The following is a 26291-nucleotide window of genomic DNA, read 5'->3' on the forward strand; positions in this document are numbered from 1 at the left end:
CTCGGAAGGCGGAGGCGGAAGGATCACCGGAGCCCAGCAGGCGAGGTTGCGGTGGCCGGGAGCGGCCACTGCACTCCAGTCTGGGCGACAGAGTGAGACTCCAACTCAAAAAAAAAGAAAAAAAAGTATAAAATCTACAGGAAGAGAAAAAATGCAACCCAGAGAATGTCTCCAGACACATCCCGAGTACGAACAGCAGATTCCGATGCAGGCAAGTGGCGGGCCCCACCGTGGCTCTCGTTATGTTTACGACTTGCTGGCACTGTTTACAGCACTGTATGTGCGCCACCCCTCTGGGCACTCATAAAAGCCACACGAGGCATGCGCTAGTCGTATCCCCACTTCACAGGCGAGAACACTGAAGCGCAGGGCCAGGACTCGGACTCCAGTGCTCAGGCAGCCTAGTCCAGCTCTTATCCGCTCCGCCTTCCAGTCAGACACCTCTCCAGGGTGGCTGGGAACTCATGTGTGAGTTCTTTCAAAATTTCATAAGTGCTCTAAGCCCTCCAGAGAGTACGAGAGCCTTAATAAAGGCTTTCGGTTAATGTTCCAGAAGATAATGTATATACACAGCTAGGAATTAGTTAGCAATAAAAATATTAGTCAAACTGAGGCACATTGCAAACTGCTCAGTGATTTGAAGACATAATACAAAGCTTACTTTTTTTGAAGTTTACGGTTTTTTTCAGCCTGTCCTCCCAATTTGCTAAGTCCCAAGGCATCCGGAGATGAGTTCTCTGTCTCGGAAACACCAGCTACAAGGAAGCAGAACAGCCACAATAAAATCAACACGGCGCAGTGATGTGTTTTCACAGACAGGCAGACGCGTACGCACAGGCGCCGAGCTGAAGGCTTTCTAAAGGCCACGCTTCCGACTTAATGTGGTCCATCCCCCTTAATTCTCGTAACAGCCATGAGGCACGTGCGACTCTTCTCCCCACTTCACAGGTGAGAACACTGAAGCGCAGGGCGCAGACGCAGGCCCTGGAGTCCTAAGGCTCACCCAAGCAGGGCCCGGACCCAGACTCCAGCACTCAGGTGGCCCAGCCCAGCTCTTCCCCGCTTCCTTCTAGTCAGACAGCTCTCCAGGGCAGCTCAGGACACTCACTCTGCTGCACCCCTGGGCGGCCGGGAACTCCAGCCATTGCCTGGCGGCCAGAAGTGCAGTCCCTGAGAAGGCACGTGCCCTCACGGCTCCCACCCTGCAGAGCTCCCAGCGGGCCATGCCCAGGAGGCTGTCACCAGGCCCACAGCAGGCACACCCGAGAGTGCCTTCCTCGCCCACCCGAGCACCGAGGAGTCTGCTGGAAAGAACCCACCTTGTCCGAATGCCTCCTTGCCAGCCTGCCCGGGTCGGCCCTTTTCTTTCTTGCCGAACAGGCGGCCGATGGAGGACTTGATGCCTTTCTTCTTTGGGGCTTTGTGGAGGGAGTCCTGGCTGCTGTTGCTGCTGCTGGGGTTGCTCACGGGGCCGTCCTGGGAGCCTGTGGAGCTGCGAGGAGAGAAAGCAGAGCGTTGCCAAGTGCTCTCATCATGCCAGAACACGCCCCTCGCGTGTTTCAGGCTGCCTCGGAGCCACTTAGCCTTCACGCCTCCTGGCCAGCACTGCAAGGCCCTTCACACCCACCTGCCTGTCAGGGCACCCGCATGGGAAGGGCTGGCTCCCGTGGCGCGTGCACGAAGACGGGCTCTGGGATGCCGGGACTCTCCTGTGGAGCTCTCCGGAGGAGGCTGGGACCCCAGACCACAGGTGCGGAGCCAGGGGCTTGCCCACGTGGGGCGCTCTGGCACATGTGCTGCTCCAAGGCTGCCCAAGAAGCCACAGGAGCAGTCCTACAGTCAGGATGCTGGGGTCCACCCCTCCCCTCCTGCCCTGAGCACCTGTCTCTCGGCTGGGGGATGACCATGGGCGCTACAGAGACCAACACATGCCCTCCACGCACGCGGCCTGGCGCAGCAAGAAACTCCACACACCGCGGCTTAAGAGAGGCCGGTTCGCTAGTGGCACAATCAATCATCCATCAATTCCCAAGGGGAGGCACTGAGGAAATGGTAAGGAACACATGGCACTCTCTGGGGCGACCATCCTACCAAGCAGCACTCATCAGAAGCCTGTACCTGGCTGGGAGCTTCTCCAGCTAAAAGAGGAGGCACTTCCCAGGGCAGTCAGTCTGTGGGCTCTGAAAAGGTGGAGCCTTCCTAAAAGCTGCTACCACGTAACTCCTTTGCTCCCAGACTCATGTGCCCAAACAGATGCGCACGCCTGCTGGATGCCACCACAGCCCCGGAGCTGTGACAGGCATTCTGGGAGTAACATTTCAATAAACCCGCAGAACCAACTGGTAATGCTCTACAAGTGCTGCTTTCTTCAAGAAAAGACGAGCAGATGTCTTAAGACGCAAGAGGAGGAGGCGGCGAGCACGCTCTGCATGGGGTTTCCTGCTCCTTACTTTCGGATGTCCCTGATGTCCTCGTGGCTGACTGTGTGCAACGCCCCTTTGTGCAGCCTGTCTAACCGAAGGGACCTCGGGGAGGAAGGGGGGGAGGTTTCACATTTTATTGTCGTCTTGTCATCTCGTACCTCTTCTCTGGAAGCCGGCAACTAAGGCGAGAGAAACGCAAAGTGAGTTAGCAGCAGGCGGCCAGCAAGAGTCAGAGGCCTCAAACATAACCACGGACTCATTGCAAAACCTGCTGGCGATGCTTGCTGCCAGAGCCAGGAGTCTTGCTCTAGTCTCATGCCATTCCCAAGGACGGTCTTGCTTGTGAGAAGCAGGCCCACATGCACAGCGGGCACAGAGCACAGACTCCTTCAGCCTCCCACAAAGGAGGGCAGGGACCCAGGCAGGACACGGGACGCCCCCCAACCTCCCCAGTGCAGCCCAAGACTCTGCCCTCCCTGAACTCCCCGGCACATCACGAGGACGATCACTGGGGGGCAGCAAAGGTCTGAACAATGCCTGGAAGCTCAGCATTGCAAATCTGAGCCAGGCTGGACCATCGCTGTGGAGAGCCCAGGACACGTGTGTCTCCTGATGTCATTTGGGCAGAAACCTCTTGGGCAAAATGGTTAATACTTTTTTGTCTATAGGGGAAAAACACAAGCAAGGAATAGACAGACCGTGCCCAAACATACACGTGTGTGGGTTCCATTTCTTGGTCATGTGTGGGTTGGAGGCTATAAACAGAGGCACTTATGAGCAGTTTAAAAACTTTTTGTTTGGTATGGCTTAGATGACATAATTCCAGGTTTGTCATTAAAGATGATGTCTTTCAGGCTGCCAAGTGTCTTTTTTCTTTTTTTTTTTTTTTTTGCAAAAGGATATGAGTCTGCCTGTGTCAAGCAAAGCAGGACGGCAGTAGCAGCAGTGACAGAGTCAACCTTTGGGGTCTGGGCAGGTCTAGCTCTCACGTCTGTGTTCTCCGGTTTTGAGTAGCACTAGAGTTCATGAAACATGCATGGCCAGCATTTGTATAAAAAGTGAACTTCTGCTTTTTCTTGAGAAAAATTCATTTAGAGACAGGTTCTCACTCTGCTGCCCAAAATGGAGTGTAATGGCACAATCACGGCTCACCGCAGCCTCCACCCCCTGGGCTCAAGCGATCCTCCAGCCTCAGCCTCCCAAGCCGCTGTGCCAAGCTCAAACTTCTGCTTTTTAAACGGGATTGTGCAAAGCACGTTGATCCCACTGCAGCCCACAGTGACTCCATGAGAACCAGGTGGATGTGTGCAAAACGAAGCTCAACTCGCTTAGGATGCAGCAAACTAGCAGCTAAGATACAGATAAGCCCTGTGCCCTTTCCCATTTCCAATCCTAAGACAACAGGCTATCAGAGCCAGAGAGTATCAGTATGAAACTTAACAGTCATTCGTTTTTAAAAAAACAAACACCAGGCTAGGGGGTGAGGTGACAACTGCCCTGTCACTACCAGGGGTCCACGAGCGGAGCCTGGCTCACCCAGCCAGGGCCCCTGAGGAGGCCTCCCCGGCTCATGCAGCCGGCCCCGCCCTCTGTCCTCCAGCAAGGTGCTGCCGTCAACCCCAGCCTTCCGCCTCCACCGGTCTCAGATTCCACAAGAAAGCAAGGAGGTCCACTGAGCCTGCACCGACACTCCTGAGGCCAAGGAGGAGGGCAACGGTCCCGTGTGGGCAGCGTCGGCACACGCACCTGGCACGACAGCCACGACCGCCTGAGGATAAGGCTCCTCAAGGATGCCAGGCAGTACCTGAAGCCACCGGAGACCAACAGGACCGGGCTACCATGTCTGAGTGTGAACCCACACGCTGCTTCCCTCACCGAGGAAATCTTGCTATCGAAAAAGAAAGAAGGAAAAACAACCAAATACAAGCCAGCCCACCAGAGGGACTGTGTCCTGCTCTGCGGGTCTGAGCTCCCTGTCCCTGGGGACGGCTGGGTCTACGACCACCAGAGCAACACCATTCGACCGTTATTCTCCTCTTCTCCGAGAGCAACCAAGGAACACCCAGAGTGAGCAGCCGCTCCAGGACCCGAGCTCATCAGGGGCGGCCCCGAGAGCTGAGCCACCCTGTTCAGCCCAGCAGAGCGGCGCCCGCGGCTGCCGGCCACATCTTGGGCCTTTTCAGAGGTCATCTACCCTCGCGCATCTGAAGGGCTGTCCAGTCCCTGCACCACGAGGCAGGCTTTGGGTGGGACACAGAACACGGGCCTGGGCAGCAAGTGAGGAGGCAGCGACTGGGGGAGCACAAAGCCAGCCATCGCCCAGATGTGCTCCTGACACATGCTCCGAGGAGGCGGCCCAGGCCACAGTTACCCGAGGAGAAGGACCCTGAGCTTCCCTCTGCATGGATGCTGCTCGGGAGGTCAGAGGACCTGGAGAAAAGAAGGGCCAGGGGGTGCAGCGGCCGAGTGGCCAGCATGTGGAATGAGGCAAAAGTGAACTCAAATCTGCACTGCACACTATGTGGCGACAGCAGCAAGTTGTGTCTCACGGGATGTGTGTGAGGGTTAAATGAGATACAAATGTGAAATGCTCCAGGACACTCAGCAGACACGCTCGCTACAAGACTTCGGATCTAGGATGCTCAACCAGCAGGTCTATTGGAAATACTCCAAAATTTTAAAGAATCTGATATCCGAAACAATTCTGGTCCCAGGCATCTCGTATCATTAGTAAAGCACTCAGCACAATGCCTGGCATACAGCAAGAGCTTACTAAACACCAGCTATTATTCTTCTTATTACTAAAATTAATTTTCCCCGAATTTAAAATCTGTAGCTTTGCGACAACCCCTCATTTTGAAAATCCCATATCTACTATGAATAAGCATGCAAGGCCTGGAAGGCTGAACAGGTGGAAGAACGGCACCCTCTGACATTGGTCCCAGGGCTCTGTGAAAACCATGCCTGACCAATTTCCAGCAGTACACTCACATAGAAAAGGGCCAGTCAGTTTCAACACTTCCATAAAATGTCAACTACTCATTATCACATAACTACATAATACTATATTTACATAAAATATGACAGGTACTCTTCAATACATTATGAAGATACAAAGATATGTTAAAGTACTAAATAATTTACCTTTCTACGATGTTTCCTTAAATCACTAGGCTGATAGATGCATGCAAAGAAATGAAGAGAAACCAGATTTACTGCAAACTTTGAAGTTAAAAAGTCAAGATCAATACAGATAAATACATGAAAATGACAGGACTGATATAAGTGAGGCAGAATCTAGAAAAAATTTAACTGGAAATAGACATTTTTTGACCACAAAATTTAAATGTAAGTTAATAAAGATTTACTGGAAAAACAATATACATTATTATTCAGAAAGATAAACTTCTATTTTATTATATTTGACTTATTAAGCCAAACCTCTCTATAACTTCCGTTTTATTTAATAAAAACCATGTTATAATTTAAAATACTAAAATAAATGAGGAAGTTATTGCAATACCTATTATAAATCTAACCAAACTTACTTTTAATCACCTAGTGAACATTAACATAAAGTCCTTAGCCAGAATTTGATTTACGACTTCTCAAAAATAAAGCTATTGCTTAAAGAAAGGTACCCTGTGAAAATATGTAACAACAAAAGCTAGCATCGTCATATTATGTAGAATCTTTTTGTCCTATGACTCAGGTAAGATACTTTAATTAAAAACTAGTCTATCAGAGATAGTAGTGTGTGTTCAATAAGTCAATGAGATTTATAGTCTTGAATACAAGCAGCAAAACTGGAAAGTATATTGTTTGTGTCAAGCTTCCAATAATTGTACACTTAGCAGATTCATGCAGGGTATGTTTATGAATTACACACATCCTACATAATTTGAGTAAAAACACTCTTAACCACCGATATTGTGCCTGTACCTACACTTCACTTTTCTGAGATAGCATCTTGCTGTGCTTCCCAGGCTAGTCTTGAACTCCTGGGCTCAAGTGATCCTCCAGGCCCGGTCTCCCAAAGTGCTGGGATTACAGGTGTGAGCCACTGTGCTCAGCCATATCCACACTTACCATACCGTGATACACTAATTACCATTTATCACTACTGAGAAAAATACATTTTTTAATGAGAAAAAAACAAGCCATGAATAGTCACAGTCCAGCACAGACTCACACGCTATCAAGAGCCACATGGTTGCCTGGATACCTGGACAGGCCGAGAAGAACCGTGAGCGCACGGGGTAGGCCTGGGAAGGGAGTCGGCTGAATAAACTACAGATCGATGGCGACCAGAGGTCTGCATTAAAAATGAGCCTGGAGATGGCTAAAATAATAAAAGCAAAGGATGAAACACGAAATCAAAACTGAAGGCGGAAACAGAGACTGTCAGCCAGCATACAGGATTAGAAAGCTAGGAAACGGGAAACATGACTGTTCTTCCAATTATCTGGAAGGCAATAAGCACAGAGCCACAAACGAGACTGTCCAGAGGTTAGGATACCAGCCACTGAGTTAATGGCACAAATGACAGAACCAGTATTTCAGAATACTGCAAGGTGGACTGGCAACCACTCCACATGCCCCTGAAATAACCGTATGCTGGCTAACGATGCAACTGAAAAAGAAAACAGAGGGTGACAGAAAAAATGTGACAGAAGCACAGTTCAAAAGCAAAATGTTTTCAGTTCGAAACATGACTGCACGGGTAATACACTCACAAACATCGACGAAGTGCACGAGAAAGTTCAAACATTCCTCAGATCAACACATCGTGTCACTGAACGCCATAAGGCCACTGCGTTCCAGGTCAGAAGTGACCCTGAGCTGGTAATGAAGCAGCCCCCCCACCCCCTCCAGAAGCTGAGAAGCAGCCGCAGCATGGCTGCAATGGTGTCGCACTAAAACCCTCCCTCCCTTTCTTCATGCTGCATGGCCAGGAACCTTGGGCAGCTTCCCTAAGGCAGGGACGGCACCGACCCCCTCGGAGCACTTGTCCATGGGTGGTCTGCCTGCATTCGCTTTTGTTAGCGTTTCCCCTTCCGGCTGCTGTACCCTGCCCAGCTGCTGTGCCTGATATCACCTAAACGGTGGCACGCTCACCTGGCCATCCACAGATTAAAATGAACTCGGCACAGCTGAGTGATGGAATACTAGCTAGTTCTAAAGATCTTGAGCCGCTGAGCGTCACGAATGGGCTTGGTTTTCTCCTGGGCAGAAAAAGCAATTCCCGGCGGCCAGGGCCTAGGAGAGGTGCGCTGCGGGAGGGGCCGGGCAGGGGCAGGCTGGTACGTACTAGGGTCATGATGCCCAGTCTGTCCACTTCCCGGGCTGGACTGTGAGGGATCCTCCGGGGGGTGGAGCGGCCACTGCCTGGAGGGGAGGAGCCGGCGAGCGAGGACGCAGGGCAGGGGGGAATGGAGCTCACTGGTCTAAAACGACCAAGATTGTCGAGACTCCCGCTGCCGACGCGACTTTCGATCTCCTCGGCCCGCTGCTCTGTGTTTTCCTTTTCTTCTTGTATCAGCCTGCAATGAAAACAAAGCAGTCATCCCTCCTTTGCCAGCAAGCAGATGAATGCGACTGGATGAACAAACAAGCTGCCTCTGCTCTATACTCCCACGAGTAGCTCCAATCACGAAGTTGCGCAAACAGCAAACGCTTTAGCAAAACGTTCTACTTTACTCTTTGAACCGACTGCATCTTAGAACAGGGGTCCAGGTCCCAACTCCCGGGATGCAGACCTGTCCCAGTCCATGGCTGTGAGGAACCAGGCTGCACAGCAGGAGGTGAGTGGCAGGCGAGTGATGCTTTGTCTGTATCTACAGCTGCTCCCCACTGCTTGCAAGACTGCTGGAGCTCCACCTCCTGTCAGATCAGCAGCAGTACCAGATTCTCACAGGAGCACAAACCCTCCTCTGCAGGCAAGGGGTCTAGGTTGCGCACTCCTCGTAAGAACTGAATGCCTGATGATCCCTATTGCCCTCCAGAACCGTGGAAAAACTGTCTTCCATGAAACCGATCCCTGATGCCAAAAAAGGTTGGAGATCACTGTCTTAGAACAACAAAATCTTCCACTGAGTCTTATCGATTCGGACATGGTTTAAGTTTACTTATTTACACTAAAATTGTGGAGGGGGGCCGGGTGCGGTGGCTCAAGCCTGTAATCCCAGTACTTTGGGAGGCCAAGGCAAGAAGATTGTTTAAACGCGCGGGTTCAAGACCAGCCTGAGCAACATGGTGAGACCTCATCTCTACAATAAATAAAAAATTAACTGGGCATGGTAGCACACGCTTGCAGTTCCTTCTACTTGGAAGGCTGAGGCAGAAGGATCACTGGAGCCCAGCAGGTCGAGGCTGTAGTGGCTGTGAACATGTACCTGCACTCCAGCCTGCGCAACAGAGTGAGACTCCAACTCAAAAAATAAAATAAAATAAAATAAAACTGTGGAAGGGGCTGAATGACAACCTTTTCTATGGTTGCAATTAATAATTTCCTTACTAAGCAATGAAATACCATAATTTTACAATGCCTTTATCTCTGATTAGATCAAAGCTATACATTTATCAACATACTTCTTCAACTAGAAACCAGGAACTTAAATATACAAAATAGATCCACAAAGCAATCAGAAGTTTCCAAACACTTGAAAACATAGAGGTTTTTTGTTTTGTTTTGTTTTTGTTTTTTTCGAGTTGGAGTCTCACTCTGTTGCCCAGACTGAAGTGCAGTGGCCACTCCCGGCCACCGCAGCCTCGACCCGCTGGGCTCCGGCGATCCTTCCGCCTCAGCCTTCCAAGGAGCTGGAACCACAGGCGCGTGCCACCACGCCCAGCTAATTTTTTGATTTGTTGTAGAGATGAGGTCTCGCCAAGTTGCCCAGGCGGGTCTCGAACCCGCGGGCTCAGGCAATCCACTCACCTAAGCCTCCCAAGGCACGGGATTACAGGCTAAACCTCCGAGCCCGGCTTTTTGTTCTGTTTTTAGTTTAAACTTAAACAAAAGAGTCACTTGATAAAATTCTCCACCAGTCTCATCTAAATTCAGGATTCAGCTGAGAGTGGTGGCTCAAATCTGTAATCCCAGAACTTTGGGAGGCTGAGGCAGGAGAATTGTTTGAGTCCAGGAGTTCAAGACCAGCCTGGGCAACATAGTGAGACCCGGTCTCAATGAAAAATAAACAAATAAAAATTTAAAAACATTTTTAGTCTGGGTTCGGAGGCTCAGCCTGTAAGCCCAGCACTTTGGGAGGCCGAGGTGATGGACTGCCTGTGCCTGAGGGTTCAAGACTATCCCAGGCAATTTGGCGAGACCTTGTTTCTCCAATAAAAAAAAAAAAAATTAGCCAGGCATAGTAGTGCACACCTGTAGTTCTGACTACTTGGAAGGCTGAGGTGGAAGGATCGCCGGAGTGCAGCAGGTCAACGCTGGGGTGGCTGTGAGTGTGCCACTGCACTCCAGCCAGGGCGACAGAGTAAAAAGCCGACTCATAGATTCATGTCAACTAAACTACATTAACTTGGAATTCAGGATGGTCTTCTCTAAGGTGTCGAGGATCACTTAACAGCTGTTGCAATATCTGACTAGGCCAGTAATAATCACTCTAATAGTAAAACACAGAAACCTTGTAGTAACCATTCCAATTAAAGTTCTACTTATACATTCTAGGAAAAGTGTGTTTTTGGTCATTTTTATTAACAAAAGAAAATCTACAATCAGTAGACAGAACTTACCATTTATACCAGGTCAATTTATTGCATAAACAAAAATCACTTTTATCTAGCAATGTGCTGTAAAACATGAAAACTAAAGGCATACAGCCCTTTCGTATTTCCCAGCTCTTTCTGAGCTCTGCTCTGGTTCTGTTCATTAATTGTTATTATTATTCGTCTTGCACCTCTTCCCTGCCCAGACCCCCAGGTCAGCGATGGCTCCCTGGGGAGAGAACCTCTTCACCCGTTCTAAACGCAGCCCCTGAAACTTCAGCGGAGCAAGCCACACATGGCAGCAGCACAAAGCCTTCTTGCCAAGGAGCCTCGAGCTTTGTTTCCCTTTAGTCGACAGAAAGCTGGAGTCAGTGCTCCCCCAGCCTGTGCTAGCCTTCCCCTCTCCACGCCACGCTCACTCCACCGGGAACAAGTGCTTCCCTGTGTGAACGTTGCAGCCTCATCCCAGGGCAGGGCTCCCCCGCGTCGCTCTTCCGGCATTCAGGCTGGCCCTGGGGCCCTGCAAGCCCAGGCCTGAGGATGACTTGGGGCATGTTGCTGCGCCCCCAGACTGAGCCAGCATGGGCAGCGGCTACCTGTGGCCTCTTCATCAACATCCGGGCGATTCTCACTTCCATTTCACAGCTGGTCCAAAGTTCTGAAAATTTCCCCTTAGAGCAGCTAACAGAGTTACTAAAGAAAACACTTCTCAACTACTGATGAGTTAACATGATGCAAACACCTTCCCTTTGACCCCTCGTGTTCTACAGGGAATGAATTTTCATCTGATGTTCATTTCATATGGTGAAAGGCAACCGTAAGCAGAGAGATGCAAACCTGGAAACCGCGACTTTTCTGTGACAGGCTGCTGAAATGTGATGCTCTGAAGGACACACAGTGGCCTCTTCAGTGCAGGGATGCACAGGTAGCAGGTGACGGCAGTGCACTCCCTTCAGATCAGGGTCACGGGGACGCCTGGGCTGGGAAGGGCTGAGAAGCAACTCCCCTCACAGCCTGCCCTCTGCTCCCCCCTTGTCTGCCCTGAGCTCTACTGTCTCCTGGGAGTGGCGCTGCCCTCTGGTACTGCCCACGGAAGGCCCTACCTGCTTCTGATTCACAGCTGGCTTCAGTCTCTTCCCAGCTGCCCTATGCACATGGGCCAGGAGGCGGGGCCATCAGCCCTCCCCCACCTGGGCTCAGCTCTCCTGTCCCTACAGGCACAGCTTCCAGGATGGCCAAGCAGGGAGCCAAGCAGACTCGGAATCCCGTCATGTGGGCACAGAGCCCCTTCAGTGCTCTCCAGTGTCTGGGGGGAGGGACCAAACCCCTCTCAGCTCCCATAATCTGCCACACAAAGGCACTAGTGCCACAGCTATGGGGACTGCCCTAGCTACCTGAACTTCAGAACTTAAAATCTATTATCATGGAACACCGAGAAAATGTCAACAGCATTTGTTCCAGCCTTTCCCAAGTGGGAGGAGACTTCTCAGAGATGTGTGCGTGGGCCGCGTGCTGTGTCCCGCCACACATACCTGATCTCCTTGTTGATGGCGTCTAGCTGCTCCTGGAGCATCATGGCCAACGTCTGCGCGTCGGCCTGCCCGCCGGGCGACAACAGGTCCACTGAACTGAGGAGAGTGTCCCTGTCGTCCTCGCCATCAGACACATCCACGTCACTCTCAAATGCTTGTGCTACGTTTGCCAAGACGCTAGCTTGCTGGGCACGTTCCCAGTCCTGCTCATTGAGAGTTTGGACCTGTCAGCAAGAAAGCTGAATCTTAGCAGACTGAAAGTAAGAACATTAGCTACAGAAACTGAAACCCACCTGAAACTTAAGAGTTTTTGTTTTTCTTGAGTTGAAGTCTCTCTCTCACACATGGCCACCACAGCCTTGACCTGCTGGGCTCAGGTGATCCTCCTGCCTCAGCCTTCCAAGGAGTTGGAACCACAGGCCTGTGCCACCGCTAATTAATCCGGCTAACTTTTTGATTTCTTGTAGAGACAAGTTCTCGCCATAAAGCTCAGGCTGGTCGCAAACCCCTGAGCTCAGGCAATATTCTTGCCTCCGCCTCCCAAAGTGCTGGGATGACAGGTGTAAGCCACCACACCTGGCCTGAAATTTAGAGATTTTTAAATGAGAGCCCAGATTTCAGAAAAATGGGTCCTGCTTATAAGTTCCCACACCTATGAGCGAGCAACATTTTAGAAAAGGAGAAGACAACACCCCCAGTAACAACAGTCCTTATACTGCCTTTCGGCATTAATGTCCTAGCAGGCATTTCTATGATGCAATTTACAGCAGGGAGACAAGAGGCAGAAACAAAAGTGGAAAATAAGCCAGGGAGGGGAGGAGAGGGGGGAGGACGAAGAGAGGTTGATCGGTGGGCACAGACACACACTTAGATGGCAGAAGTGAGGCAGGTGTGCGATGGATCCGTAGGGTGGCCACATCCAGCACTGACTGTACGTTTCAAGACAACTAGAAGAGAATCCGACTGCTCCTAGAGTAAACATCAATATGCAAGGTGATGGGTACCCCAAGGACCTTCATTTGATTATATGACTATATCATATGACTACATGCATCCCCAAAATATGTACATCTAATATGTATCAATACAAAAAAATACATCTGTACCCCAACTGGCCACGCTAGTGAGAAAAAAAGTGATATAGTAAGTACACATTGCCGGGCTCACGTCAGTTGTCCTAACATCTTACAAGTGTTATCATATGATACGGGACTAATCTGCACTTCCACACCCTCCCTTCTCTGAGGCTGGCGTTAGCAAGCACAAAACAAGCAAAGAGGGCAGTGAGGGCCAGGAATGAGCACCAGCCCTGCAGACACCAGCCACGACACAGCTCGTGCGGGAGAGGCACTTCTCTGCTGGGTGACGCGGCGGATGGGCCCTGCTCATAACCAGAACACACGCAGAGAAGGCGCGAAGATGCGGAACCCCCTCCTGCAGGACTCTCTTGTGCCCCTCCACTCCGCAGACCCCCAACGCTTCCCTCCATTCTCACTCCGGGGGCGGCCTGGCTGCTCGTTCGCAGACGCACACTGAGGCCCACACCGCGTCCCACTGAGGCCAGCCTCACCTCCCGGGCACTGGCCCCAGCCCCGCCTCACACAAGGCCCTCCTGGCATCACGGCTTCTCTCCGGACTCCTCCCCCACTGGTTCGTCCATTTCTCCATTTCCCCCGTGTCCTCCTGCCCACCCTGCACCACCTCCCACAGCGAGCAGCCTTGCTCTGGCTCCCCGCCCCACTCTCCCGAACCGGCTGCAGGCTGGCCCGGAGCATGCCCCCACGCCATGCCACGCCACCCCTCAAAGGCCCACTCACTCTACATGGCTAAACCCGCAGCAGCGCCCAGTCCCGTCTGTCCACCAGATCTGGCCCATCAGCAGGGCCGGGCTCGGCTGCCCCCTTCCCCGAAGCAGCCTGCCCACGTGGCCCAAGGGCCCGCCCTCACCGTCATGCCGCCATCTCCTGCAGGCTCCCCCCGATCCCCTCCCACGGTCCCAGAGTGCCCCGTGGCTCCATGCTTGGCAGTCTCCGCTGACAGGCATCCCTGGGTGGCCTCGCCTAGCCTCTGGCCTCTGAACACCTTCTGTATGCTCATGACGCCCCGTATGGATCTCGAGTTCCAGACTCTCTTGGACTCCATCCATCCCCTCCCTGGACACCTGACCATCCTGTCAGCCTGAACACAGCCATGCTCTCAGCTGCAGTCCCCTCCAGGCCTGCGTCTCCTCAGTTCAGGGCAGACTCCACCCTCTGGCTGCGCAGGCCTGACCTCGGCACCGTTTGACTCCTCCCCCTCCTGGCGCTTCCCATATCCATCCCATTGCCCAATGATACACCAGCACGGCTCCTTCTCCTTCCGCCTTCTGTGTCCACTCACAGTTCCCCCACGGGCCATCTCGCTGGCCACTCGATTTGAGAACTTCTCTCCTCACTCTACAACTCAGGGTGCCCTGGGTCCCTCCCCGCCTGCTCTCGCCTGGCACAGTGGACGGCTCAGATACCACTCCACAGCCCTGTCACACTCCTCCCTCAAGAGGTAGAGGAGACTCTTGCTCTGTGCCCGAGTGACTCGCTTGACGAACAGACAACGTGGCAGTGCAGGCAGGCGGCTTCAAGGCTCGGACGTGACAGAACCTCATGCCATGGGACAGAGCAGCCTTGTGGACAGGCCCGCGAGTGGAGGGCCTGAGGCCTCCTGCCCACAGCCACAGGAGTGAGCCGGCAGCACAGCCTCCAGCTCCAGTCGAGCTGCGCCGGGCAAGTCCCTGAGCCAGGACCGGCCTGCTTGGCTGCTCCTGAGTCCACAGGACATGGACTGCGAATGTCCACTGCTTTACGCCCGAGCCTTGCAGGCACCTGTGGCACACCGCACTCCATCTGCCGACTGCCCATCCTCCTCACCAGCATGCGCGCGCCAGGGTGCGCTCAGTCTCCAGCATGCTGCATCAGCCCTGAGTCTGGACAGGGCCTGGCCTGGACGAGCTTGTCAGTGACACAGGCACTCACATCATACAGATGGCTGTCAGGACCTGTGCTGCTGACACACCCAACTGACAAGGGACTGGAATTCTTTTCGCTAAATGATGAATACGTATGTTCGTCAAGTCTATACTAATTAGCACTGTATTTAAGAGCAGACTGTGTTTTATCAGAATTTCTGTTCTTTAAAAATCACCGCCACCAGCCAGGCTCGGTGGCTCAGCCTGTCATCCTAGCACTTTGGGAGGACAAGGCAAGTGGACTGCCTGAGCCTGTGGGTTTGAGACCAGCCCGGGCAACTTGGCAAGACCTCGTCTCTACAATAAAACAAAAATTAGCCGGATATGGTAGCCCGCGCCTGTAGTTCTGGTACTTGGAAGGCTGAGGTGGAAGGATCACTGGAGCCCAGCAGGTTGAGCCCAGCAGGCCACACTGGGGTGGCTGTGAGCGAGCCACCCTGGGTGATGGAGTAAGAGTCTGACTCCCAAAAAAAAAACCCACCACCACCAACAAAATGCCCTAAAAGTTAAACTCTTAGCCAGAAAAAGCCAGAAGGACGAAATGAGAGAAGTTGGCAAGAGAACAGTGACCCATCAACACTTTCACTCCAAAGCAGTCTCAGAACCGCAGCAAGCGGGCCGCGGTTATGCCGGCAGAAGAACGTCGCCCCGAGACTTGCCTTAGAAGGCTCATCCCGCAGGGCTGCCAGTCGGCCCTTCTGGGGGCGCCGCAGCACAGCGCTGGTACCGTAGGGGTCTGTGTGACCATCTGCCACAGGGAACCTGAAGTCGGGGACGCTGTCCAAGTGTGGCCGGCTGAAACATGAACAGAGCAGGCATTACTGGAAGAAAAGCATGGCGCGACCCCCACCGAGAGCAGGTCGTCCCACACGGGAAGGGCCGCCCGGCGGGCCCCCTCACCTGCCCAGGAGCTCCATGGGGCCTGCTCCTGCCAAGGTTTAGTTCCTCAGCCCAGCAGGTGGGCAGTGGCACTCTCCAGGGCAACAGGCACAGGCCACCACGGAGATGAGCCAGATGTACGTCGAGCCCGCCCACGCCCTGTGGCCCCAGGAAGCACGCCCACTTGTTACTCTGCAACGTCCTGCATGCCAAGGCCGTGGCGTGAGGCCAGCTGTCGCAAGGTCCTGGGCTAGGACCCCATCTCAAGGGCCACCTAGGGCACCTGCGAGGCCCCGTGGCAGAAGCCTCTTCCGGCCACAGCCGGGGGCGCTGGCCCTGGCAGCTGGCTTCGGGCTTCTGAGTCTAGAACACAGCCTCATGTGCTGGTAGATGAGCAGAAAACCAACGCCCTTGGCTAAAGAGTTCCCCAGGAAAAGCCAGGGCCCTGGGCAGCGGACACAAGTCGCCAAGGGGAACCACTGTCCTGCTGGCATCAGTCAAGGCCCGAGAGAAGCCGGGTGGCGGCAGAGGGCAGGCAGGCACGTGGCCATGGCATGCCACACCTCCAGCTGTCACGGACTCATTTTCGCTTCCTCTAATAACTCCTAGTTCTCTGAAAGCGGAAGGGGAAGAGTGTGGCTACTTTCCCCTTCAAAAGCCTCGGAGGCAAAGGTTCCGGGAGATGGTACCACTAAGCTGATTCCCATTCGCTCATCAGGGGCCCTGGTGACCCTCACACAACCTGCAGACAGGGCCAGCGCCAGCCCGACTCACCTGCCTGTGGCTCGCACACGCTCAGTGCACTTTAAAGGAAGGTCCCCGTGGGTGTCCGTGAGACTCACCACCCGTCTGCGTGGTGGTGAGGCCTGGAACCGCCTCTGACCACGCATTCAGCTCACTCCGCCGTTCCCTCACTCCTACCGAAACTGTCATCCTTTCTAGGTCACTTCTAGCTTAACTGCTCGGGACCGGGACACGCTTCAGAAAGGACAAAAGCTACTCATTCACAAAGCACATGCATCACTCTGAGGTCCACCAGCGCCTCCTGGCGGGGACCCCCCCAGGCTCACCTTTCCCAGCTGCAACCCACCAGCTCCTCGCTACCCATGGAGCCCGCTCATCCCTTTCTGTCCGCTCTTCGGCAAAGACCATCTCTTCTCGCTGGAGAAGATCACAGACACAAGACAGCCAACTGTGCTGGCCAGCCCTTCTCTCCCCAGGCCCCACCCCCTGTTGCAATGGCTCCTCCCCTCCCTGAAATCTCTAGATCTGCCCCCGGGAAACAAGTCCTGTCCCCTTACCCGCCCCTCCTGCCTCCTGTCTTCAGACCCACATGGCCACTGCGACTGGGACCCTCCCTCCTGCCTCCTTGGGGTGCCTATATCCAGCGGTTCCCCTCTCTTTCACTTTTAAAGTATCTCACCTTGGCTGGCAACATGGGCAGGGCTTCCCTGTCTTCAAATGCCCCCCTTTGCTACCCCCTCCTAGTCAGGGCGACACACCCCTCCTTCCCCTCATTACCAAGACTCTTCATTCAAAAGACTCCCACACATCAAGCTGCTGGTCCCCACGCACCCCACGGTCCTTTTCAGATGCACATCTCCTGCCTTTCTTGGTAGGACCTGCCCTCCTCATTCAGCACTCGAGCCTTTCAGCATCGAGGCTCATCATCACCAAACCCAGCAAGTCTTCTCAGTGCTCGCCTTTGTCAACTTTTCCTCTGGAAGCACATAAACTCTCCTCCTGGAAGGGTCACCCTCCACTGGTTTCAGAGACAGTAAAAGCACCTGGCTCCGACCCTGTAATTGTCTTCACTGATTTCCATTCCTGCTTCCAAGAAACAGGTTCAGCAGGACCAGGCTGCAAGATACCCCAGACCCACCAAACCCTAAACTTGCAAATGCAGAAACACCTGTACAGGCCCCAAGCCTTTTTCTGTTTCAAGCAGGGGCCTGCTTCCTACAGACTAATGTCACCAGTCAGTCATTCCCATACCTTGTGCTAAAGCTTAACTCTTACTTGACCATTTTCTACAAAGAAACAAAAAAAGATTTTTAAGACTTCAGACTGCCTCTCTAGACGTAAGCAGGGAACAAATAAGGATACCAGGGGTTCATGTGCTGGCAGCATGCTGGACTCATTCACAGCCAGCCAGGTCAGCCAACTCCACGTACTGTGCAAGAGTCTTCAAAATATCTACATATCATTAATCCACAGTGTCTCCCAAGAAGCATAAAAAAACTCCCAGTGGTGTGCAAAGTCCACGAACATCAAGGTGTTTCTCAAACCCGTGAGTCACTCTGTGGCTACGACTACCAGTCCCACGTCTCTCATCCCAGCTCTGTCCTCCTGGGCCCCCGCCGTCAGTGCCAAGCTCTGCCAGTGCCACCTTGATACACCCAAATCCTAGCTGGCCATCCCCGCCTTCCCAGCCTCTTCCTATTTCTGAGCTGTACCAGCGGTATCACCCAGGGCCTAGGATCTGCCCTGCAGATTACTGTACTCTCTTGCTTGCTACTGAGGGACAGACCCTTTAGGTCACACCCTGAGCTGTATCTGTTATGCTGCCACATGGCCCAGAATGGCCTTGTAGACACACCATGGGTGCTGAAACATGCTGTCAAGTGGTGAATACCTTACCCATGATGAAGTGAAGAACCTCTCAGCCTCATCTGGTCTAGCTCGGCCCGCAAGCCTTCGATGTTTAGGACAAGCTGATCCTACGAAACAGCAGAAGACTAAGATGACAGCTATCTCCTTTAGGTTTATAAAATGATTCGCTTCGAATGTGCTCAGACATTGAGCATAAACATGACAGGCTAAATCAGCAGTTACAAATATCAAACATTTCCATTCTGAGAAAATCCTCTCAAGGAACACTGCAGTAAACATAAACACCCAGACTGTGACATTAATGCTGCAAGCCCTAATGAATGAAAAACTGTGTTCTAATCATAGGAAAGCTTTTAAGAGGATAAACGCCAAGCCATTAACAAGTACTAATTTTGTACAGAACTCTTTTGGGAGAGAAGGGGAACAAGAGTCACTTGCTACTGTATGTCTCCGAAGATTTAATGGTCTTGTATCAAGCTATCTTCCATTTCTAGATCTGTGCTGTCCAACACTGGCCACGCACGGCTACTGAGCCCTTAAAATGAGCTCGTCTGAACGGACATGTGCTGAACGGACTTGAAACCCACAGTGGATTCCAAAGACTTAACCTGAAAACAAAGAATGTAAAGAGGCCCATTTAAGGCTTGTGCTAATACATAGTAACATTTTGGATATACTGGGTTAAATAAAACTAATTTCACCTATTTCTTTCGACTTTTTAAATTGTGAGTGTTAGAAATTACATACGCAGCTCAGATGCTATTTCTGTCAGACAGCACACTATTACTGATGAAAGGTCTCATGCCGGCATTTTAGCTTTACATAAACCCAGAAAGGACTCACAGTTCTGGGCCACACACACTGCCAGACTCAAAGCACATCGCAGCCATGAAGGCATTCAGCGCAGGAGTGCTGGAGTCCCAGGCAGCAGGCTGGGAGGACCCCCGGGAAAGCTAAGGCAGCTTCCACCCAACACCTGCAGCAACTCTCATAGTAAGACACTCAGTTCAATTCGGCTCTGAACAGATTCCCAAATGAATTACAGAAGCTCTAAGTACCTTATCATGTTGCATTTCTTCTAATTGCTTTTTTGCATTTTCAACTTCTCGTAATAGAGAGTTCTGAAAAAAGACAAACACAGTCCTTTAGAGTCCTAAAAATGCCCCGCGCAATATACAGGCTGGCTACATTTGCTTAAAACACGAACCACCACAGAACAGGTCAGCCAAGTGCAAGGAGTGCTATGGTCCAGTCAGAGGCTGCCCAGGGGCCATCCTGGCTTCTAATAGTGGTTCTCCACCGGATGAAATTTACTCCTTCACAGACCAGATTTTCTAAATGGAGGTATGTCGAGTTCATGGTACAAGTTCATTTTATTCATTCAAACTGGTTTAGGCTAACTTACAGGTTTTGTAATTGACTGGTCAATTGGGAGGCCTGAAATGAAGTGTCAAATCTATTGCTAAAATCAAAAATAAAAATACTCCTACCTCAGGGCTAACCCACTGACCAAGGAGGCACGGGAGTAATTCCTCTGTGCCATCTCTAACAATGCCCTCCGAAATCAGGTTTGTGGGGGGGAACACACGTGGCACGGAACGAGTGGTGAACATGCCCCCAGCCCTGAGAGCCAACCTCAGGGCGGGCTCTGGGCCTCTTCTCCAGGGGCTCTGTGCACTCAGGGCAGGCCCTGGGCCCCAATGCCACCACAGAGCTGTTCAGACAGACACAGGGGAGCCCCTCACTCGGGACACCTTCCATACACCCATGATGAGAATGCTCAGTCCAGGCTTAGACTTTTTCCAAACCAACTGAGAGAGACAGAAGGTGGGGGCTGGTATGGGAGAACGCTTGGCTTGAGCTGATCCAATCTTCTCTGTGACACCATCCGGCCGAGGGCTCCACTCACACATGAGTTATGCTGCCAGGCGGCCTAGAACAGGCCCCGGTATATGCTTCCAGTGCAAGAGCCACGAAGAGGTTAGGGCTGGGCCCAAAAGAGCCTCCGGTGCAGGCGCTGGTGAGCTAGGCCCCCTCGGTCGCATCCCCCGCCCACGGCCCGTTTCTGTAGACGATACTGGAATCCAGCCAGGCCTGTCATGCACGTGTGTGGATGGCTGCGTCTGTGCCAACTACGGATGAGCACAGAGTTGCTTCATTCCTCATGATGACTAAAACCGAAGCCACTTGCCATCTGGCCCTTTACAGCACCGTGTACCTACTTCTGGCCCGAGAATGAGAAGGGTGAACAGTCTTCGAGACGTGCCCACAAGTCAAGGCCACAGCCAACAGTGAGCTCGCTGAGTGCCTACACGGTGGGGTGTGCTTTTCCACCGGGAAGAGGGACTCCCCTCTTCTGAGACGGTGACTGTCCACGGCCACACACTACTCCTGGGAGACGCTGAGCAGCCCTTCTGCCAAGGGCGGGACCCCCAGGGATGCCTGTGCTCCTTCTCACCTTATCTTCTAGGGCAGCCATTCTCTCCTTCAGGTGAAGCTGAAGTCTTTCGTTCGACTCGGAGAGGAGCTTGTCAACAGTGTCTGACAAACGCTTGTTATGTTCCTCATTCATCTTTTCTCTCTGCCGTGCCTAAAACAGGCAAAACAGAGACTTTGCACCATGTTAAAAGGACTGACAGAGTGAGCCACACATGCGCCATCACCCCCCTGGCTGTTCCTCCCACTGCCACCTTTAGTGGACTTGCGCATGGTGACTGACTCACAGACTCGCAGAAATGCGGGGACAAGTCTCAGAGCTATGGTTAACGAGAAGGGTCCACTGCCTCTGGCTGTTTCTGGCTTTGTTTTTTTCCTTCACTGCCTGCTGGGCAGAGTATTCCTGGGCCTCAGGAACGTCGCCCATTGTTAACTGCAAGGCGGACTTAGGGAGATTTACGAGCAGGCACCAGCAGACATCTAAGGGGACCAGCTTGTCTACACGCTGGCAGAAGAACTTCCCTTTTGTAAATAAAAACTTGGGTCTGGATTCGGGGGGAAAAAACGAATGTAATTTACAAAGTAAGCCAGGCGTAGTGACTCACACCTGTCATCCTAGTACTTTGAGAGGCTGAGGTGAGCGGACTGCCTGAGCCCCAGGGTTTGAGACCAGCCTGGACAACTTGGTCAGGCCTCATCTCTACAATACATTTAAAAATTAGCTGGGCGTGGTGGTATGTGCCTATAGTCCCAGCTACTTGGAAGGCTGAGGTGGAAGGATTGCTGGAACCCAGCAGGTCGAGGCTGCAGTGGGTGTGAGCGTGCCACTGTTCTCCAGCCCGGGCAACAGAGTGAGACTCACAAAAAACAAAAAATGAGCCGGGCTCGGTGGCTCAGCCTGTAATCCCGCGCCTTTGGGAGGCTGAGGTGAGTGGATGGCCTGAGCCCGCGGGTTCGAGACCCGCCTGGGCAACTTGGTGAGACCTCATCTCTACAATAAATCAAAATGAGCCGGGCGTGGTAGCGCACGCCTGTAGTTCCAGCTACTTGGAAGGCTGAAGCGGAAGGATTGCCAGAGCCCAGCAGGTCAAGGCTGCGGTGGCCGCTTCCGGCCACCACACTCCAGTCTGAGTAACAAGAGTGAGACTCCAACTCAAAAAAAAAAAAGTTCTGAAAAAAATCAGCAGAGCTGATTCACGTTTTTTCTTTATATGTCTATGTTGCTTAAAATTGATCACAATAGAAATTTATGTTAATTAAAAATTAGAGTCATTTTAAAATGTGATAACAATATTGACAAGTCTGTTTTATAAAACCAATTTTATGGCTCAAAAGCTTTGCTTGACCAGCGTGGGCAACATAGAGAGACCTCATCTCTAAAAAATATCAAAAATTAGCTGGACATGGTGGCACACACCTGTAGTCCCAGCTACTTGGGAGGCTGAGACAGAGGATCACCTGAGCCCAAGAGGTCGAAACTGCAGTGAGTCAGCCCAGGCAACAGAGTGAGAACCTGACTCAAAAACAAACAAAACACAAATCAAAACAAACCCCTTTGCTTCATCCATGTCCTGAGTGACAGGTGGAAGGGGGCAGGAAGCGTTAGCAGGCAGCACCATCTGAGTGACACTGCCATGCCCTCAGAATCCTGGCGCGTCTGCAAGGCTCGGGGCTCCTACCCGGCAGAGGGCACACGCCAGAGTGCACTCAAGCCAGGCTGCCCAGGGAGGAGGTGCAAGCCACGAGGACACGCACGAGGCCTGCCACGTCTCAAGCCCTGGGCGCTCATCTCCTCAGTGGGGGAGGGCGGGAGCAGCCTCGCGCCTTCCTCATGAGTACACTGGAAGGCTGAAACACCAAGCCCTCTCAGAACACTCCCAACATGTGCACGGGTCATTACCTAAGAGGGCCCGGCATGTCACGCAGGACAGAAAGCAGCTGGCTGATGTTCTGTCTTTAGAAGCCAGGCTTGTCTTCTGTCAGCATTTGCACATTTTTAAAGCAAAACGTTTAACTGCCGTGGTCATAAACACCCCCACTGCACACTTGTCCCCCGTAACTCCATTCACCAGTTCCAGCAGGAATGAAGTGGGTAGAAACGGAAGTCTCCGCGTTCGGGGTGAGTGTGCACGAGACAGCGTGCGCGCGTGCCCACATGCATGGGGGAGGGGTGCCCGCTATGCCATCTCCTCCGCGGAGTCAGAGTCGTCACTTCCCGGAAGCACGTCTGGAAGCACGCAGCGCCTGGCCAAGGCCAAGTTTCCGACGAACCCAACATCCAAGGGCCCTGAGGGAACGCCGTGGCGCTGGCCGGCGTGGACACGGGGGCTCTGCAGGCGCCCCCTGCCCCCTCGACCCACAGCCCGCCGGGCCTGGTGCCCAGTCCCGGGGCTGCTCCTGCTCTGTCTCCCCCGACTCTTGCAGGGAGAACTCTCCTGACACAACTGACAGCTCCTGCAGGCCACGCTCTCGGCGTGCCTTCTCACACAGCCCCGGCCGCGGCTCGCCTTGCTCCGACAGGCACTGGGATGCTGGCATGCTTCATCCTGGGCTCGAGGGCAAGCTCCTGACCCAAAGCCAGGGCTTCAGTGCCACACGCCAAGCAAGCAGACTAGCCAGCCAGGGCAATGGGCTTCCTGTGTCTCGGGGGTTCCAGGCCAGTGCCACAGGTCTGCCTCGGGGATCATGAGGCCCTGCTTGTACCAGGAGCTCCCCAATAGGCCACCAGAGGAGCGGGAAGCCTCCCTGGCCGAGAGTGCTCTGTCACCCCTGCAGTGCTGCCTAGGGCTACCAACATGGACGTAAAACTGCCCACGTGCGGGAGTCCGCATCAGCGGACAACTCACAGATGAGACGAGGCAGCCAAGTAAAGCCCATGACGGGGAACGGAGCCGGAGGGCCGCCATGCCCACCGGGCGAGTGCAGAAGAGCCGCCACCCTCGGCCAAGCCACGGTGCGCCTCGGTGGGTACTCACCCGCTGCAGCTCCTGGTTCTTCTCCTCCAGCTGCGCCTCCATCTGCCGCAGCCTCTCTTCGATGTTGCCATGTCTCTCTTCAGCCTGTCGGCGAAACCACCATCAGCAGCCTCGCCCTTGCCCGCCCCATGTCGCACACAAGGGCAGCAGCGACAAGCACTACATGCTCTGGTGGCCGCGCTCCGCCTCCTGGAAAGCAGCACTCGCTCTGCAGCTCCTGCGGGGCTCGCGTGCTCGGCCACGAAGCAAGCCAGGCTGGTGCTGGCCACCGCCTGTGCCGCCCACCCCATGCCTGGAGCAGAGGACGCGTGGCGCTGCCCGTCCTCAGACTGCTTCTGGAGGGTTGCACGGAAAGCAGAAAGCAGCAAGCACGGGTGAGAAGCAAGACGATCTACCTTCCTGAGCTTGGAAGCAAGCTCCGACAGTTTAGCCTCCTGCACGGCAGAGCTCCCGGAAGACAAGGGGTCAGACTACAAAGCCCACCACGGCAGCAGAGACAGCGGGAGAAGAAACCGAGACTTTAAAGGCCAATCACAGAGGACAGGAAAGGCTCGGGAACGGCTGTCCGCAGCTGCCTGGTGAAAGACAGGTCTGGCAGGCCAGCAGGGCCACCCCGGTGGTCCGGAACTTCTCCTGGACCGCCCCACCAGCAGCTTGCGAGGCTCCAGCCAGGAGAAGTAGGACTGACAGGTGGAGACACGGGCCTGCCCTGCCTGGCCACTGCATCCTGGCCCTGCGGGGTCTTCCTTGCACCCGGAGGCTGCCTGGCTCACCAGGGTCTGAGTTTCCAGAGGCCACACCCTTCCTAGGTGCAAGGCCCCATCACATCCCCCGAGGGTGCCTCTTTGCATGCCTCCCCTGAGGGTGGGGAGAACTTCGAGGGCCAGGACTGGGCCCTGCACGCACCTGGCCAATTGTTGTCCAACAAAGGGATACTCCTTAAAAACATATTTTTAAGTAATTTCAAAAGAACACAATTACTTAAAAATGTGTTTATTAAAAATTTTGGTTTTTTTTAAAAGAAGGGTATTTTCTTATTTCTGAGAAAAGCTATCCTTCTGCTACACAAAGCTCTGATGCGATGCTTGGACTTGGTGACACTGACCCCGACACTGACCCTAACCCTAACCCTAACCCTAAGAAGCAGTGACTCGCAGGTCACGCCTGCCGTGGACAAGCAGCATAGCCCTGATGAACCTGGAGGTGGACTTAGGGATAACAAGAGGAGATTCCTGCCTGATGTTTTAAAAAGCATTCGATCCTAGACAGAACAGCACTAAAACCAAGCCCGAGCTGATCCCCGGACTCAGGAATGCTGATATGAGCACAGCGACAGACCACAGTCTCAGCGGCAGACCCCAGGAAGCCCAGACCAGCACCTTGGAGAGCGCCGCCACCCTCTGGGCCAGCTCGGCCTCCACCTCGGGCAGCGTCTCTGCTTTCCTCAGCGTCTGCTGCAGCTTCTGCTCTGCCAACTCCAGGCGCTCCTGCAGCTGGCGGTTTTTATCTTCAGTCTGCGAACAAGAGAAAAGCATCAAGGTGTGCGAGCCTTCCACCACGCCTGACTGGGAGAGACTGGCGTCGACCGCAACACGGCACAGACTGAGCACCGCAGAGCTGGCGGCCGCGTCCCGGCCAGGCCCTTCTTGCTGCCCGCCTTCTTGGCTCGACTTCAGTGTGCGAAGCGCCTCCTGGCGAAGCGCTCTCTTCGCCAGCCGCCTTCAGAGCAGTTTGATAAAAATGACAACAGCCAAGAGCGGTTCCCAGACACTAATGAAAACTAGTTTTTCGCAGAAGCTTGCCCATCCTTACTAGAAAGCTCACGGTAAGAAGGGCTCGCCAACCCTTGTTAAAAAAAATTACCAAACCCAGCAGGGCGCAGTGGCTCTCACCTGTCATCCCAGCACTTGGGAGGCTGAGGCGAGAGGATTGCCTGAGCCCAGGGGTTCAGATCAGGCACCCTTTTTGACTGTTATGAGCCCCCGCCATGATTATTCGTTTCAAAAACTCTCTTACTCTGAACAATTTCAATGTAAACAAGATAACAACATTTTTAAAATCTAAAAACCATCTTAGATCCAGATTCCTGAGAGGTTCATGTGTGCCTGCACACAGCTTTCCTCTCGTCTGTGTGCTTTCATCTCCATATGTGCACACAGACAGGACATCATGCTTTAAAACCCTCAAAGATTACACTACACTTTATGTACTGTTTTGTTTGTTTTTGAGTCAAGGTCTCACTCTGTCACCCAGGTGGGAATGCAGTGGCTTGATCACAACAATCACAGCTCACTGAAGCCTTGACCTCATGGGCTCAGGCGATCCTTCCACCTCAGCATCCCAAGTAGCTAGAACTACAGGTGCATGCCACCACGCCTGGCTAAATTTTTGATTTTTCATAGATACAAGGTCTCGCTATGTTGCCCAGGCTAGTATTGAATTCCTGGGTTCAAGCAATCCACCCACTTTGGCCACCCAAAGTGCTGGGATGAAAGGTGTGAGCCACCGCACCCAGCCTATGTACTGTTTTAGAATCTGCCTTTCAAAGTCATCATTATCATGAACATCTTACATGTTCTTAAATGTCATTCCACAACAGCACTTTTAAAGGCTGCCTAACATCTTCGCTTTCATTTTTATTTTTGGCCAAATGTTTGTACACCTTATAAAATACCAGACAAACACTGTATTTTCAAGAAGCCTGATTTAG

General features: G+C 53.0%; 1 protein-coding gene across 2 annotated transcripts in view; it reads right to left on the reverse strand.

The window, feature by feature from the left end:
* PPFIA1 (PTPRF interacting protein alpha 1) overlaps positions 1–26291 on the reverse strand; it is a 60052-nt gene that overhangs the window by 27674 nt on the left and 6087 nt on the right. The window contains exons 8-19 of one of the 2 annotated variants that reach the window (XM_021708405.1): positions 24961–25095; positions 23582–23665; positions 20629–20760; positions 19229–19291; positions 18198–18277; positions 15338–15473; positions 11678–11901; positions 7735–7966; positions 5568–5597; positions 2451–2602; positions 1320–1492; positions 662–755 (exon numbers count right to left, since the gene is read on the reverse strand). In XM_021708405.1, coding sequence (XP_021564080.1) covers positions 662–755; positions 1320–1492; positions 2451–2602; positions 5568–5597; positions 7735–7966; positions 11678–11901; positions 15338–15473; positions 18198–18277; positions 19229–19291; positions 20629–20760; positions 23582–23665; positions 24961–25095 — 1535 coding nt within the window. The remainder of the gene's footprint in view (positions 1–661; positions 756–1319; positions 1493–2450; positions 2603–5567; positions 5598–7734; positions 7967–11677; positions 11902–15337; positions 15474–18197; positions 18278–19228; positions 19292–20628; positions 20761–23581; positions 23666–24960; positions 25096–26291) is intronic. The other variant, XM_021708404.1, reaches the window with a different exon arrangement.

This window comes from Carlito syrichta, unplaced genomic scaffold (genome assembly GCF_000164805.1).
Source record: "Carlito syrichta isolate Samal-C Ts95f unplaced genomic scaffold, Tarsius_syrichta-2.0.1 Scaffold136318, whole genome shotgun sequence".
In the NCBI taxonomy this organism is placed as follows: Eukaryota; Metazoa; Chordata; class Mammalia; order Primates; family Tarsiidae; genus Carlito; species Carlito syrichta.